This window comes from Gastrolobium bilobum, unplaced genomic scaffold (genome assembly GCF_033153095.1).
Source record: "Gastrolobium bilobum isolate Gb01-03AN ecotype WA unplaced genomic scaffold, APGP_CSIRO_Gbil_v1 utg11244, whole genome shotgun sequence".
In the NCBI taxonomy this organism is placed as follows: domain Eukaryota; kingdom Viridiplantae; phylum Streptophyta; class Magnoliopsida; order Fabales; family Fabaceae; genus Gastrolobium; species Gastrolobium bilobum.
Window position 1 is genome coordinate 36,611 of NW_026895558.1, and position 15,737 is coordinate 52,347.

A 15,737-nucleotide genomic window follows, 5' to 3' on the forward strand; every position below is an offset into this window, starting at 1 on the left:
CTTCATCTCCATCTGAAGCACTAGCATCCTCCGCCAGAAGACGTTCTTCCATTGCGATGTTTTCATCATCGTCGTCGTGCATTTCCCAAGTTGGATCATTTTCATCTCCCTCAGAAATGTTACCAACTAGAGACGCATGAGCGGCAGACGTTGATGGAAGACGGGGATAATTTAAATCAACTGACCTCACCGGTAATGGAACATTCTCCGTTGCGGCGATGTCGACATACAACTCCAGAAAATCTGTCATTGACTAGTTGAAAAATTCTTCCATTGTCATCTCAACGTCTTCATCGTCAACCACTTGCAAACTAATGTATTTATCACATTGGCATAACCTTGTCGTGATCTGAGTGATACATTGGTTGCCTTGAAGACTTAACTTCTGCCGAATTCTCTGGTGCATTTCGCCAATGGTTGCGTTGCGTTGGATACGTGTCGGCCTTTTTCACCTTCAAACATGACACCTCGTCGACCTTCTACCTTCCTTCCATTGTAATATAACACAACACGAATAGAATTAGGATTTGAACTCATTCTTAAATAGAATAAGAAATAAAATTCAAATACTAAATTAACGATGAAGGATTATGTATGTATGATGTTAGAAATTTTGGTAGAGAAGAGATATAAGATGAGAGAAGAGGTGTGAAGAGTTGTAAGAGTGGAAGGGGAATATATAGGGTGCACAATGTGACGCCCCTTTTGGGTGTCACATGTGACGCCCCATTGTGCAGTATATCCGTAATTATTTTTAAAACTGTAATAAATACGTAATTATTTTATAAAAAATATTAAATTAATTTTTTTGTCCGGTATTCCATTGAAATTGGTTATGGTTAGGAGCGCTAGCTTAGTGGTGAGGAGGAATGAGTAATGGGTAATAGGTGTTGTGTTTGATAACTAATGTATTAAAAAAAAAATGAGATTAAAAAAAAAACATCTCCACTGGAGTTTATATTTTAGAAGAAGAAAAAAATTGTAATCACCTTTAATATTCATTTTTATCTTTCATTATTATCAAGTTTCTTCACTCTCAATTTCTCTCTAATCTGTAGAATTCTCTTGAAATTTCTCTGGACTTTTCTCTCCTTGATTTATCTAAATTTTGAAGCAATGTCTAACGACTCATTAATCTCTATTTATTGAAAAAAATATTATCATGTCAATGGTAAAATAATATGATAATAGTAAAATATTATTTACCTAATAATTTATGATTGGACTATGATTTTTAAAGTATTGTTTATGTTTGAATTATAATTTTTGGAGTGTTGTTTGTAATTGAATTATAACTTTTGAAGTGTTGTTTTTAACAATTTATCGTTGAATTATTATTATTATAATAATAATAACTATTATTAAAAGTGAGGAGATAAAATACGCACACATTTCATATGTTTGTATATTATATAGAGTAAAGTTATATTAACAAATTTTTTTTTACACATTTATAAATTATATTATGTCTGACCACTAATACTCTACTCAATAATATATTATCGGATATAGCGTAGTTTGTAAGAGTTTATAAACAAAAAGTTTATAAATATAATCTTTCTCTATTATATATTATAACTAAGGAGAAAATGTGTATAATTTTGAAGGACACAAAGCTGTGTTATTTTAAGTGAGAGAAAAAGATAAATCATATGAGAGAGAACAAGTGAAAAAAGTTTTAAATGTATGAATCTCATCTCTTTGTGAGAGTAAAAGGATAAAAGGTATGTATTTTAAAATGACACACCTTTTTTTCTATAATTAATTAAAATTATAGGTTAAGGAGAACAGGTTATAAAAAAAAAAAAAAAAAAAAACAGAAAGAGAACAGATTGAATTTTAATTTCAACAACCTTTACTCGGAGTAGTTCTCGGGGCTGCAACTGCAACCGAACCGACAACAGTGAACCAAACAAATGAACAGGCTACTTCATAGGTATCAGATATGGTTTTAAAACTCAAATATATATATTTTTGGGCATAATACTTGAATATATTTATTATCACCATTCAGTTGTGGCATTATTATATAGCTACGTTAAAACTCATAAATTGTGGCTTCGAGAACACTCTTACCGTCTTAAGTACGTACACACACCTTTGATTTGATTGACATGTATGTGTCTTCTTTACAAAAGTGATGGTACTACATAAAAACGAATTTATTGTCACTGATGGAGATGGGCTAATCAATGAATTGCAAGTTCCCCTTTGAATGAAATATCATTTCATTTGTCAGTTCGTGGATCTGTAGGGTTTTAATTTATAAATCTTTAGTAATGAGTATTAAGTTTGTGTATTGATTAAATTACACATTGCTATTGCTTAGCTAAAAAAAATAAATTGAGTTTTGGATAAAAGTTGTTCTCAAGTTAAGTTTGTGCATGTGTGGTTAAAGCCCCACACTCAAGAGTTCATGAACTCTAACAAGTTGTTGATCCACCTATTATTGTTTTTAACAGCTAAAAATATAATGTTATAATAAGGGAAAGGGGCCATCTTGATTAAAAAAAGAAAAGAAAATTTTATCGATGTTTCTGTGATTTGTTTCAGAATCACTTATATTCTTGTGGTTTTTTTATCACATATGCTCCTGTGGTTTGTAAAAGGATATGCTTTTTTATCACATATATCCTTGTGATTTTTTATTTTTTACAAAGCACAGGAGCATATGTGATAAAAAAAAACCACAGAAAAATAGTTGATTCTGAAACAAATCACATAAGCATTGGTGAACTTTTCCCAAAAAAAGAAAGAAAAGAAAACGCTAACGTGAGGTGTATACGTGACATGTTACATGCATAGACGTTTTAACTTGTTAAATTTATTTATTTATTTATTTATTTATCCACCTCTAAAAAAGTACAACCTAAAAACCTCAACCAAAAATATTATATCGTATTCACACTTTTTTAATTTGTAAAAAAAAAAAAAATTGTTTTTTTATTTAATTGGTGAAATATATAATAGTATGATAACAATGATGTAAAAATAAAATTTTAAATAACAACAAATTCTTAGTTTTGAACAATATTAACGGCATGCACCCATTAATTTTTTTTTTTTTTTACATTTATTTATTAATTCATCAATTATTTGATTAATTTGATTTGGCTTTTATTAAATTCATATGAGAAAGATAAACTAATATTTTAAAACCCGGACCTATCATCTATTCTGTCGAGGTATTGGGTCATTGGTCAATAATTCAAATTGAATTTTAAAATAATATGTAATAAATATTAAATTATGAAAATTATGTCCAATAAATAAAAGTGATCTAGTGGTAAGCCTTCTGATCCTCAAACAAGGGAATTCAAGTTTGAATCTCGTTGCTTGCAAAATGCATATATTTTACACTTTTTTTTTTTTGATAAACTATATTTTACACAATTTAACATAAAATCAGTTGAGCTCAATTTTCGGTTTGAAGCCAGATTTTAAAACACCGTGAAAAATAGTTCACTCAAAACTATTATTTTTAGGGAAAATTTAAACTCAAAAGCTCTTATTAAAGAAAAATAATGATAAGTAGAAATTTAATCATTTTGTGCCAGCCTTAAATGCGTTAAACCTTTTATTATGGTATTGGCTATCACTCTCTTCCAAAATGATCGGTTGGTATACGTCTCCCATACATAATGGGCTGTTGCTACCCTTGACAGCATAAGTAGGGCTCGGGTAAGGAATGTGACGCATATCTAAATCAAATTATTTAACATTTCATAACTATTTTTTAACAAGTTTCTAAAATATTAATTAGGGATTCTAAAATGACGGTAGTTCAGTCGATTAAATGAAAAGAAAAGGGCCTCAATTCGATACTCACATATCATCTATGAGAGAGGTTTAAATATCTATATCCTTGACCTGCCCCGCACTTTAAATTAATCTCATAGCAGCTCAAGGAATCAAAATTTGTGAGGATAACAGAGAGAGTCAACTCCTGTTGAGATATATAGTCTCACATTGATTGTGTGGGCAACTAATGTAGCCTTTATAAGGCATTGAACACTCTCACCCTTTGAGCTAGCTTTTGAAGTAGTGTATCCCAAGGTTCTTTACAAGTTATGAGAGCGTAAATCCTCATCGCCTCCCACTTTAAAGTGAAATTAAAAATAATAAGCACAAAAAGGTAAACCAAAGATTGGGCCTGTGCATAATCCACGCTTCAAGCCCAATGAGCTCTCGTGTGAGGGGGCGTGTTAAGATATATAATCTCACATTGATTGTGTGGACAACTAATGTGGCCTTTATAAGGCCTTGAGTACTCTTACCCTTTGAGCTAGCTTTTGGGGTAGTGTATCCCAAGATTCTTTACAACTCCCCTCAAAGAGTTAATTAGAGTTGAGTTAACTCAAAAAAAAAAATAGAGATTCCTAAAATAAGAAAATAAATTATGAAAGATTTCAATTACTTACTAATAGATTAAAAGTCGGTCTTTAAAATGATTATTTTTCCTTATGTATATTGAGTTTTGTCAATAATATCATGACAATTAATAATGAGTGAGATTTTTTATATGACATTATCATGTATAAAAGGATTCATTTTCATTAAATCATGACAAAATTCAGTTATTTATTGACAGATCAAAAGTCAGGTATTAAAATGATCATTTTATCCTTTTCTATTTTACTAGTTTTGTGATAAAAAACCGTTAATGTTTAAATAATGAATGATGAAAAATCATATTGAAAAACATGAATGGATCCATTCCCATATATATATATATCACATTGTTCACTATTTATGACATTTAATGTAGTGTCTTATTAAATAATGTGATTAATAATTAAACACCGCACTATAAAATAATTTATAATGATAATACATTAAAATTAAGATCTAAGAATTTCTCCTCTCAGTATACCTTTTCATAATTAATTGGTCAATCATTTTTGTTGAAAATTATAGGAAAATATATAAACCTACGGTAGTCGGTAAGGTCTAGGCATGAGTGGGAGTGTGGGACATTAATTGCATACACTCTCTAACTTAATTGGAAAAATATTCGTGTATATTTTATTTTTTCTAATATAAAATAATAAAATATTTATTGTTAATTGGTTTCATTTTCATCTACCTAATTCTGGCCACGTTGATAGTGAAGAGTATAGCAATTAATGTTGAGAAATCAGTTGTTTGATTTTCAGTAATACAAACACCTAACAACACAGACTTTAGAGTTAATGTGCACAAATGGTTGAAATTTATGGACAACAGTGTACTCAAAATAATAATAATGATGATGGACAATAAACGATTTGTCAGTTCTTTGGTGAACTAGGTAGCCCAAGTCTACAAGGATAATAAAAAGAATATTTTGGTCGCCCAAAGCAATAAAGAAGACGATCAAGAAACAACTGAATTAAAGTTCAAGGTTGGTAGAAATGAAATAGGAATTTTGGGCTCTGATGATAAAACTCACAACTACAACGAACCCAAAATCCAGGACATTTACATGTAATATTCTCTGAGTTTGTTAAACATCGAATTATAATTAGCAAAAAGAAAATAAAATTGGGAAAAACTTATATTAAATATTTAGGATTAAAATTAGGAGAAGGTACTATAAAACTACAACCTCATATTTCTCAAAAAATTATATAATTTCCTGAAGATTTAAATGATTTAAAAACATTACAAAGATTCTTAGGATTATGTAACTATGCTAGAAATTTTACGTATGTTATGCACATGACAAGATCCTAATTCAGAACAGATTAAGATACAGTATGAAGCAGTAAAAGCATTAGAACAAATGACTATAAAAAATTGACAAGTGATTATTTGAATCTCAAGATCGAAAATTTGATAAGCATCTTTAGTGAGTTGAGTTGAAATTGTAAAGGTAATATATATATATATATATATATATATATATATATATATATGTGTGTGTGTGTGGCAAAATGATTTCTGTAGCCGCTGCACCTACAGCAAGTCAGGATACGGAACCGAATCCTAAGATACGGCACCGGATCCTGAAAGATGAAATCAATATTACTTTAGTCAAAAAAATACTAAAGTGCACAAGTTCGTGAAAGTATGATAAAAAATATTGTTCGCGTGACATATAAGTAACATTTTTGCCAAAAAATAACACTTAGTCGGTTTCTCTGAAAGATTACTGTACCCAAAAAAAACCCTGAAAGATTTGCATAGTTCTCGTTTCACACCCTCCAAGCATAGAAAATCTCAAAATTAAGAGCACGTGCACAAGTTCACTAAGCAATAAAATGCTGACTTTTAGTAGGGACTGAAACACACTGTTATAAGAAAATATCACAACTTATTCTAGGAAATTCGAAATCGAATAGGATTGTAAACTTTTTAAAATTTAAACTAGTGCCTATGAGCTGAATCTGGGCTTGGATTGGTCATCGAAACAGCCGAGAAAAATTGGGCTCCAATCAGATAGTTACTCCAAAAAACAAATATGATGCTCAACTTGGGCCAAATCATGCTGTAGCTCTTGAACATTTGTTGAGATGACCCTGGCATCAATTGTAGATGTTAAACAATTCATGCGAAAAGCTAAAGTTCCTATTTTTTTAAACCAAAAAACGAAATCTGTATTTTTCTTTTTGGACAGTCATACATACTTTTTTGGAGAAAATAGATTGAAATCAATAGTATCTCTATCTTAAACTTACTTTAATTGGAATGGGCAGTTGATGAACTCAAGCAACAAGAAAAAAATTATACCAAGATATAATAAATTATTTCCTCTGAATAAAACTAATCGCGAAGCGTCGAACCAATTCAAATATTTTAAAAATAATATTAAAAAAAGAAGTAAAAACTTAAAAATTTGGTTTTTTTTTTTTTCAGAAAAAGAAAAGTAATTTACAATTCTTTGTCGAGGAAAATTGCGATATTATGATCTTTTGGGTTGAGTCCAACAAGTAAGCACAGAAGCACTACATAAATTTATAAATTAACGCATCGTCAAATCAATTGTAGTCTAGATTATAATATCTATAACACTGTTCACTTTTATTTTCCATATTTTTAATCAAATGTTTCTAGTTTTTTTGGCCTAAAAAATTAGAACTGAATCAAATTAAGGAGGAGACTAAAGCCTAAATAAAATATAAAGAGACCATAGCCCAATAACGAGGTGCACAACCATCCATAGCCGAATTTAAGAAACTACAAGTCACACAAGCTCGATATCAGCTCAGTTTATTCAGAGGCACAGGAACAAGGCTTAAAATTAAATATCCATTTTTTTTCTTTCATTTCTTAATATACTCTCCTCCGAGTTAAACAACTAATCTACTTGTACAAGAAATTGATGTGAGGTCATTATTTTAAGGCAAGATGTACATACAAATAAAAGATATATATACAAAATTACAATTAAAAAGAAAAGAGAGAGAGAGAGAGCGGCAACTATAACCCTTTCTGTAATAAAAATTAGGTGTTATAATTATAATTAGCATAAGGAATTTCTCTACCAATCTCAATCAAGAAAATGTCCTGCCAAGGCATCTACCGATTCTCCAGCCTGAGCTGCTTCGGCCATTCTAACTAACATTGTGGCCTTATAGATTGCCAAATCTGCATTCTCCATAAGAAACTGAGCTCTTTTGCGTTTTTGAATTGCAAATTCTTTGGATTCATCCGCAGATGCTTTAGCTGCTTCAATCTTAAGCACGGAATTCTTCTCCTCCAAAGCATCTTGTTTAGCTGCAATTGCTGTAAATAAATATATCAGACAAAGTTGAATGCTCTCTCATAAACAGTGTTATTAAACTAAAACAGGTCTTAGGTTCAATTCCCAAGATCATAAAGTCCCGTGACTTTGATAAAAGATTAATGTCAACCCCCTTTTTTGCATCACCTCACAAAAACTAAACAAAATATAAAGGGGAAGACAAGAGAAAGAGATTCCAGAAACATGAAGTAACTTTTTAGTTAATCTGAAAATATACAATACGACATGAGTAAAACAGATGCATTTACAAAATATATTATATGAAGCATCACCGGCAAAACATAGGCTATGCTCTATAGCATAAGACATGAGTAAAACAGAAAGACATCAGAACTATATCATTAAAAAAAAGAACAACAAAACAAGATCTGCAGTCCAAGTCCAACATGTCAAGTTCTAGTATTTGTGTTGCATAAGGTGGGTCAAAAGAATGACAATTGTTTAATTATCAGCATAGATGCCCTAAAAAGGTCAGGAATAAATAACTACATCAAAACTCAACACCAACAGGTTTAAGTACTTAAAACAAAAGCATCAAACTCACAATATTTTGCTAGAAATAGAGCAAACGTCATTCTATGTTCCTATTGAAGACATGAAATCATAACCTTACCTTGCAAAACATTTGGATGTTTGCCTCGACCAAAATGACTAGGCTGTCTCTTAAATGACCTCTTCTTTCGCAGCAAAGGCTTAGGAATAAGTGGAGCTCTCTTTGATTGATGACTCTGTCACAAGAAATTAAATCAATCATGTTAGTCACGTAATGAGGTTGCAGTGCAGTTTACAACAATACACCCAACTTGGTTTATTACCCAAACTTAAATTCAAATATAAAAGGGGGAAAATAAGATTTTAGGAATTAAAAATCTACATAGGTTGATCAAGGTAACAACTAACAGGTATGGACATTCACAAACCCACTACCCCGCAGTTGCAAAACAATATCCCTTAATAGTGAATAAGAAATATCCTAGAGCTCTTCTAAACTTTCAAGACTACTACTTAATATACATCACCTAAACAGTTCACAAAATAAACTAATAGCTTATAGCCCGAATTGGAAAAGAAATCAAAATTCTAATAACAAAATATTTCCTTCTTGATTTTTTAAGGGGGAAAACTGCATAACAAAAAGCATTGAAATATTCCATATAAAACACGCCAAGGATTAAACATTGGGGCCACTTAACATCAACATCAATTAAAAACGATTCCCAAAACAAAATAGCCATCATTATCTATAAAAAAAAAATTGTTGTACACATCAACTGAATAAATATTTTTTTTTACTAATATAAGTTAGAAAGAGCAAATCTTCATGAAATTGTCACATCTTAAATGGTTAACAATCCATATAAATGAAAGTTAACTCAAAATAGGAAGCTAGGGTCATAGGGTCAGCATCTGCAACTAATACAGACAGAAGAAGCAATATGAACACGAGATATTTAATATAATCATAGAATAAAACTTGGGAACCCTGCTTTACCACGAGTCCTAAATATTTTCCATTTTCTGACCTATAAGATGAGAAGACAGCTCAAATCATCATATTATGCAACAAAGATAACTTTTACAAGGTGATAGAAAAGTTACCTGGAAAACCCTAAGCAGGGATGAACGCTTTTGTTTCCGTTTTCTCATCCAATAACTATATACAGCTTCTACAACTTCTTTGCTACCAAGATCCTGACACCAATTAGACACAGATTTTTCATCATAACAGTCATCAGGATTACAATAATAAGCCTTCTCCAAAGCATCAACTATCAACTCAAAATTATCCTCTGAAACATATTCTTGAAACTCCTTATTAAACGTGCTCAGCCATTCTTCATCTTCAGAATCCAAGTCATAATTTGCAGTCTTCCTTGTCATTGCTCTAGATAACTCATTACCATTTGCAGATATATAAGCATCTGGTCTGTGGAAGGGAACATCATAACTGTCTGCATAACCAGAGACATCACGGACACCTGGTACAGGGATAACTTTAGCAACAGGTGCTGGGACATTACGATCAGAGCACTCTTTATAAAGGTCTTTAAAGACAATCCAGTCCTGATAACTAGCAAACTCTAGCTTCAACCCATTGTCCAATGAGAAGATTCTCCCATGGGTGTACCGATTGGAAGAATGGGGTCTCATCACTTTTTCTGCCTTGAGAGTGCATCTTGTCAATCCGTCTTTCTTTGCTACCAGAAGCCACCCTCTTGAGGCAGGCATTTCTTCTAAAGTGATAACTGCTCCTTCTACTCTATAACATCTGTCTGACTCTGTAATCAATATATTTGTAGAACAGTGAGATGAATGCAGCCCTTCTGTTGAATCTACCATGGTAGATTTTGCTTCTGAAAGGCTTACGGTGGTGCAACTGTTAGCCAAACTTCTAAGTTTCATATTAGATGCAACACCAACAATACTTTTTTTCCGTCCATTCTTTAAATCAGAAGCTAATACTCCATTACTTCTGTCCATCATTGAAGGATTTCGAGCTTTCCTTTTCCTGAGTGAAGTCCTCCTCCTCCGAATGCATTTAGAGTTCACGTTTCTATATTGGCCATATCGACTAGCCAACCTAGAACACTTGACAGATGCACGTAAAGATAAACCATCATTGATTTCAATAACATCAGGGGTGTTGACTCCACTCTCAGAAGCTTCTCGCGTGAAGGAATTGCATGAAATCTGAGTGTCCATTTGGAATTCTGGGAAATCAATTTCCTCCTCAACATCACTAGACACATTCAACGGATTGTATACCAGTAAAAATGACTTCAACATAGATTTTAAAAGTATCTCAGAATGCAGACACTTAAAACAAAGAGGAACAGCAGAAAAATCCACACAGAACAACGGCATGAACCGTGTGATCCCAGAGAACTGGCAAATCCCAATGTTGGAAGTAAGAGAACCCTGAAAGAAGATTAAACTTAAATGTTATGTAAGATCACGGCGTAAAATAAAAACAGTTAAAACTTAAATCAACCAGCAGATGGCTACTGATTTTTTTTTTGGTAGGAGATGTATCTTGATTCTAGGGATGGTACAATCTACCAACCTCAGCAAATCGAAGATTAAACTGAAAATGTTACGTATGATCATGGGGTAAAATAAAACAATGAATTCAACCAGCAGATGACTATTGAGATTTCTACTTTTACTTATTTTTAGGTAAGGAGAAGTCTCTTCATTCAAAATTTGGGACAAACTACCAACCTATGAACTATGAAGCACCGATACTCCCCGAAATTTTTTTTTCCAACATATCCGATACACATATCGGAAACGTATTTTATAGTATCAACGTATCGATATCCCATATCGAGTACATATTGGGAACGTATCAAAAACGCCGTGTCGGAACCGGTGCTTCATAGCTACCAACCTCAGCAAATTATAGATCGTCTACCAACAAGAGACTGGGTTCAAACCCAAATTATATGTAATTGTCATAAGTGGAAGGTTGACCGGGTTGACCAACCCGTTGGCAGACAAAGAAAAAGCATCAATTCTTTGAATTTTATACCAAACTTAAATAAAACATCACAATTGTATGCTACTATGCAGCTTCCATCCATTCATTAGTACCATTTATGGACAAACTAAGACATGAGCAGATCACAAAGCAACAACCTATATAACCATTTACCTGCAAGAACTGTATCCCCCGTGATGCGTAAGCTCCACATATCGGCTCAGATAGAAAGAATGCAGAGAGCTCCTTCAGTGTGAGCCTGAACCTTGTAACGTGCCTCAACACCAGAAACAAGAAAGAGGAAAACAAATCACTGTCCCTACGAGAGTGTTTCACGACAATTGAAAGCACAGATCGATTCTTCCTCCATTGTCGCCGAGTAAACTGCAACCCAAACATCTTATTATCATCAGTTGCAAGTTCAGAACTTGCAGCACTCATTCTCTTCCTCTTTCTGCTATACACAATACCAAAAAATCTATCAGGGACATTCACTTTACACGAGGAGTGAGCCTTTTGGGGACCCTGCTTCTCCAACTCCATAACACCAGCATAATCTTCATTAGCATCATCATCCACCACAACAATCTCATGCTTCGTTTTCGCATTCGCATTCTTCTCTGGCTTCTTCACCCACTCGTCTCCTTCGTTCACTCTCCTCATCTTTCCCTCGCCGGAATCCGGCCACAACCGCCGCCCCGACCGCAACACGCGGGCGGAGTCGGCGCCCTTCACCACCCCGAACACCCTCGTCGTCCGCCTCATCCCAACCGACGGCATTGCCGTTCGGTCGCCAAACGACACTACCCGAGAACCGATCTTCCCAACCAACTCACTGAGTCACCGTCTTAAAACTCCGAGTTTTGAGTCAACTCGGCAACGAGTCAAAATTACCAAAAAACTTGGACCCGAGAAAAAAGAAGAAGAAAACCAAGACGCTGAATCTTTAGCACCCAAATGTCTCATAAATCAACTGAAAATGACCAAAAATGAACCCCAAAAAACGAGAATAAAAAAAAAATTCAGAGAGACAAACAGAATAATAACAACAACAACCTTAACATCAACCTGGTTATTCCAGAAGTTTGACAACCTCAAAGCCAGAACAGAATAACCGCAAAATTACAACGGAAGAGAAAGCCAAAGACCAAGAAAATTGGTACAAAAAAAAAAATTGGAAACAACAATCGCGCCTGATATATAAAAAACAACAACGTTACAGATACCGATAAAGGGTAAAAAAGGGAGAAAAAGAAAAAGAAAAAGAACGTCAAAGAAAGCGAAGGCGAAGAATCACGACATAGATGGGATTAAAATCAAGAAATGAATCCCGATGAGCGAGATCTGCGAAGAGAGAGAGAGAGAGAAACGGATCGAAGTAGAGAGAGAAAGAGAGAGCGGGAAAGAGCGCGCGCTGAGAGGGGAGAGAGAGAGAGTTTTGGCTAGGGTTTATGGTTAAAACCACAGTGGGGAAAGGAGAAATGAGTTAACCATTAAAGACCAAAAAAATATGAGTTGGCCATTAACCTTGGGGGAGTGATGTGAGCCGTTGGATAGTGAAATAGAGGGTGGATATTAGTTGAGGAGAGTAGTGAGTTCGATGGCCCCAAAGAGCGTTTCTGGTTTATCAGGTCCAAAAAACAGAGGAGAGAGAGAGAGAAGGATATTTTGTGACACGTAAGAGTGAGCTGAGAATGTCAAAAGACGGATTAGTCCTTAAAAGATGCTACGTGTGAATGAGAGAAACGATCCTAGTGTTGGGATTTGGAGGGTTAGAAAGGAATAAAAGGGGATGAGTCACGGGGTTCGAGTGATATTCGTGTTTGAATGTTTAAAAATTACGGTAGAAATGGAACGGATTGTTAAATTTAGGCTAAGACCGTGGACTTCAGAGGTCTTGCATTTTAACCCCCCTTTGTTTTTCCTTGGAATTTACCTCACTGTATCTTTGTGGTCACAATACGTTATGGTGCGTAAAGATTATGTCAGAAAATATACGTTCGGTCTTGCATTGACAGTATTACTACGTCGTGAGGTACGTGCTCAGAAATAGTATATATTAATTGTATAATTTTATAGTTGAAGTCTCAATTACTGTGCACAAGCAATAGGCTTATGGTCAAGGGTAGGTGTGTGCACAGTGTGGACAATATTACTAAATAGGTTGAAAGTCTGTACTTGGAGTTCTTAAGCTCTTATTTATAAAGATTATATTTCTAGACTTGGGTCTTTTGAGCTCTCCATGTTGCATTAGAGTTCAGCTCCCTTACTGATGGGATGTGATCCTTATCTTTTGCCCTTTGACTGTTTAATGTTGTTGAGATATTCATGAATCTACTTCTTAGTAGATTCTTAAATGAGTAATTGGGATATGATATTCATATCCATAACAATATATATATAAAGAATTTCATGTTAAGAAGTATATCTGTGCAAAATTGACCTTTTTCAACGTTTAAGAAGTTAAAAGCATTTAGAAAATTAATCTTACCACATTGATTGAATAGAAACAAAGTTGTAAACTACATTATTTGAATAGAAAAAGCCTTCACGTTTTTGCTCGTTAATAGTTTTTTTTTTTTTTTTTACCTCGCACCGTGTAATGGAATTAAGAAAGTTCCTATATGTAGGAGATTTTATTTGCCGAAATGATATATCAATAGAAACATTATAAGAAGAAAATAGAAAAGGAATTAGATTTGTTATGGCAGAATGTGCTAACGGAACGGTTTGGTAGTATATATATGGAAATCAGTTTTTTTGTTGCTGGAAAAAAGTATCTCATATAAAAAAAAAATAACGATGTACTATGGGTAATACATAATTATAATATTAAAATTATTTTATTTTTCTCTCTCCTCAAACATTGTCGGCTGACGTGGTGGAGAGAAAAAAATAATTTTATCATTATAATTATATACTACTCGTATTACGTAGTTTTTTTTTTTTTTTTTGCATGAGATAATTTTTTTCAATACCTTGAGAAAAAGATAGAGAGAAATAGAAAGGATTCTTTTTTAATATTATTTTGCAAATTACGCTATGTACTTCCAAAAATACATTATTTCTGGGAGTACATAGTGTAGTTTATAAAAATTTATAAACAAAAAATTTATATGGGCTTATCGTTTCTCAAGCTGCTGGAGATAATTTTATCATAACCGAACAAAAATAGATCAATGGTGATAAAGGAAGAGAGAGAAAAAGAGAATCATTATCATTCAAAGGTGAATCAGTTAATAAAAAAAAAAAACGACGTAATTTTGGAGTAGCCGGAAATAAACTTATCTCAAAAAATGTTTTTCCATATATATATATATATATATAAGTTGGTGCGCTCTTCTAAATTTCTTATAAAGATATGAGTATTCTATTGGATAGATTGATAAACAAAAAATTGAAATTATATCCAATGAAGGAGAATCAAAGCTCCACCAAAGTAAATGAATAAGTTCCCAAGTTACAAGAAGAAGATATATCGGAATGGATTATTTGATTTGTGATTTAACATGATTAAGGCAAGTGAAATGATTTTAATTATTTATGGATAAATATAGAGTATTATAGAGTTATTAAAAAATAAATATTGATTCATCTTTTAAGTAGTTTGAATTATCTCCCATAACATAATTGTTAAATAATATATGAGCATGTTAATTAATATACGAGTAGATGCATTCTTAACAAACCCGCGACTGAGAGTGTAAATGGGCTAGACTGCCCTGGCCTAACCTACAGCCCGGCCTACGTTGAGACTGACCTAGCCCGACCTACGTTGAAAAGTATAGTAGGTTTAGGCTTATAAGAAAGCTCTTTTAATAAGTAAGCCATAGGCCAATTTTGTCAAGCCTGGCCTAAAGCCTTGTAGGCTGGCTTATTTAATTTTTTAAAATAAAATAATATATTTTATTTTGGGGTATATGATATACATTATAGAGCTACGGTATTATGTTGACTCTTTCTTATTTGTCATTTTTTATGAATTACGAGAAGTACTAGTGCATGCATGAATAAAATTTTGCTCAGTATATTTTTATAGTTATTTTTTTTACCATTGTTAAAATTTTTAATTCTCACTAATGAAATTTATATCTTGTGTAAAAAAATGCAGCAATTTATGAATACGTTAATGACTTGTAATGTGAAGCGAATATCTTAAAAATTGTTAAAAATATTTCACTAAGGAGGCCTACAAAGCCTGTAAACCATATAAGACTCTCTATTTTTAAAAATAGGTCAGGCTTGGCTTGACTTATAAATAAAGTCTTTAATAGGCCAATAAATCAGATAGACTGAATATTTTTTTATGTAGATTTAAGTCAAGAAGGCGAAACTCCTGACCTATTTACGCGACCAATGTTACTCCTTATATAAGTTATAACACTACTGTAGTCAGCTTGAAAGCACAGGGCTAGTATGCTCAGCATTTCGTATTGGAGATTTGGAGTCAGTGAGATATGCCTCATCCTCCTTTGGATCTTAGCGAAAAAGGTAACAGACGATACACAATAACTACTCAATTTTTTATTT

At 32.9% G+C, this 15,737-nt stretch overlaps 1 protein-coding gene across 3 annotated transcripts; it reads right to left on the reverse strand.

Annotated features, from left to right (window-relative positions):
• Positions 1 to 7,253: 7,253 nt before the first annotated feature.
• On the reverse strand, positions 7,254 to 12,790 carry LOC133316475 (uncharacterized). Of its 3 annotated transcripts, XM_061518239.1 has the most exons (5): positions 12,264 to 12,790; positions 11,382 to 12,180; positions 9,326 to 10,645; positions 8,340 to 8,454; positions 7,254 to 7,707 (listed from the first exon to the last, which is right to left on the reverse strand). In XM_061518239.1, exons 2-5 carry the CDS (start codon positions 11,985 to 11,987, stop codon positions 7,472 to 7,474), a joined length of 2,277 nt encoding a protein of 758 aa, XP_061374223.1. In that variant the 5' UTR covers positions 11,988 to 12,180; positions 12,264 to 12,790; the 3' UTR covers positions 7,254 to 7,471. The 3 variants fall into 3 exon arrangements, with proteins under 3 accessions (XP_061374223.1, XP_061374226.1, XP_061374217.1); XM_061518242.1 differs by having other exon boundaries at positions 7,254 to 7,698; positions 11,382 to 12,790; XM_061518233.1 differs by having other exon boundaries at positions 11,382 to 12,790.
• Between the last annotated feature and the right edge of the window lie 2,947 nt (positions 12,791 to 15,737).

Bases quoted from the DNA above. Each gene is read 5' to 3' on its own strand.
- LOC133316475 (XM_061518239.1), bottom strand. From the start codon at position 11,987: ATGCCGTCGGTTGGGATGAGGCGGACGACGAGGGTGTTCGGGGTGGTG. The intron at 10,646-11,381 runs GTAAATGGTTAT...ATCTTCTTTCAG, and splicing joins GGGGGATACAGTTCTTGCAG to GGTTCTCTTACTTCCAACAT. The intron at 8,455-9,325 runs GTAACTTTTCTA...TTCTTGTGACAG, and splicing joins CCCTGCTTAGGGTTTTCCAG to AGTCATCAATCAAAGAGAGC.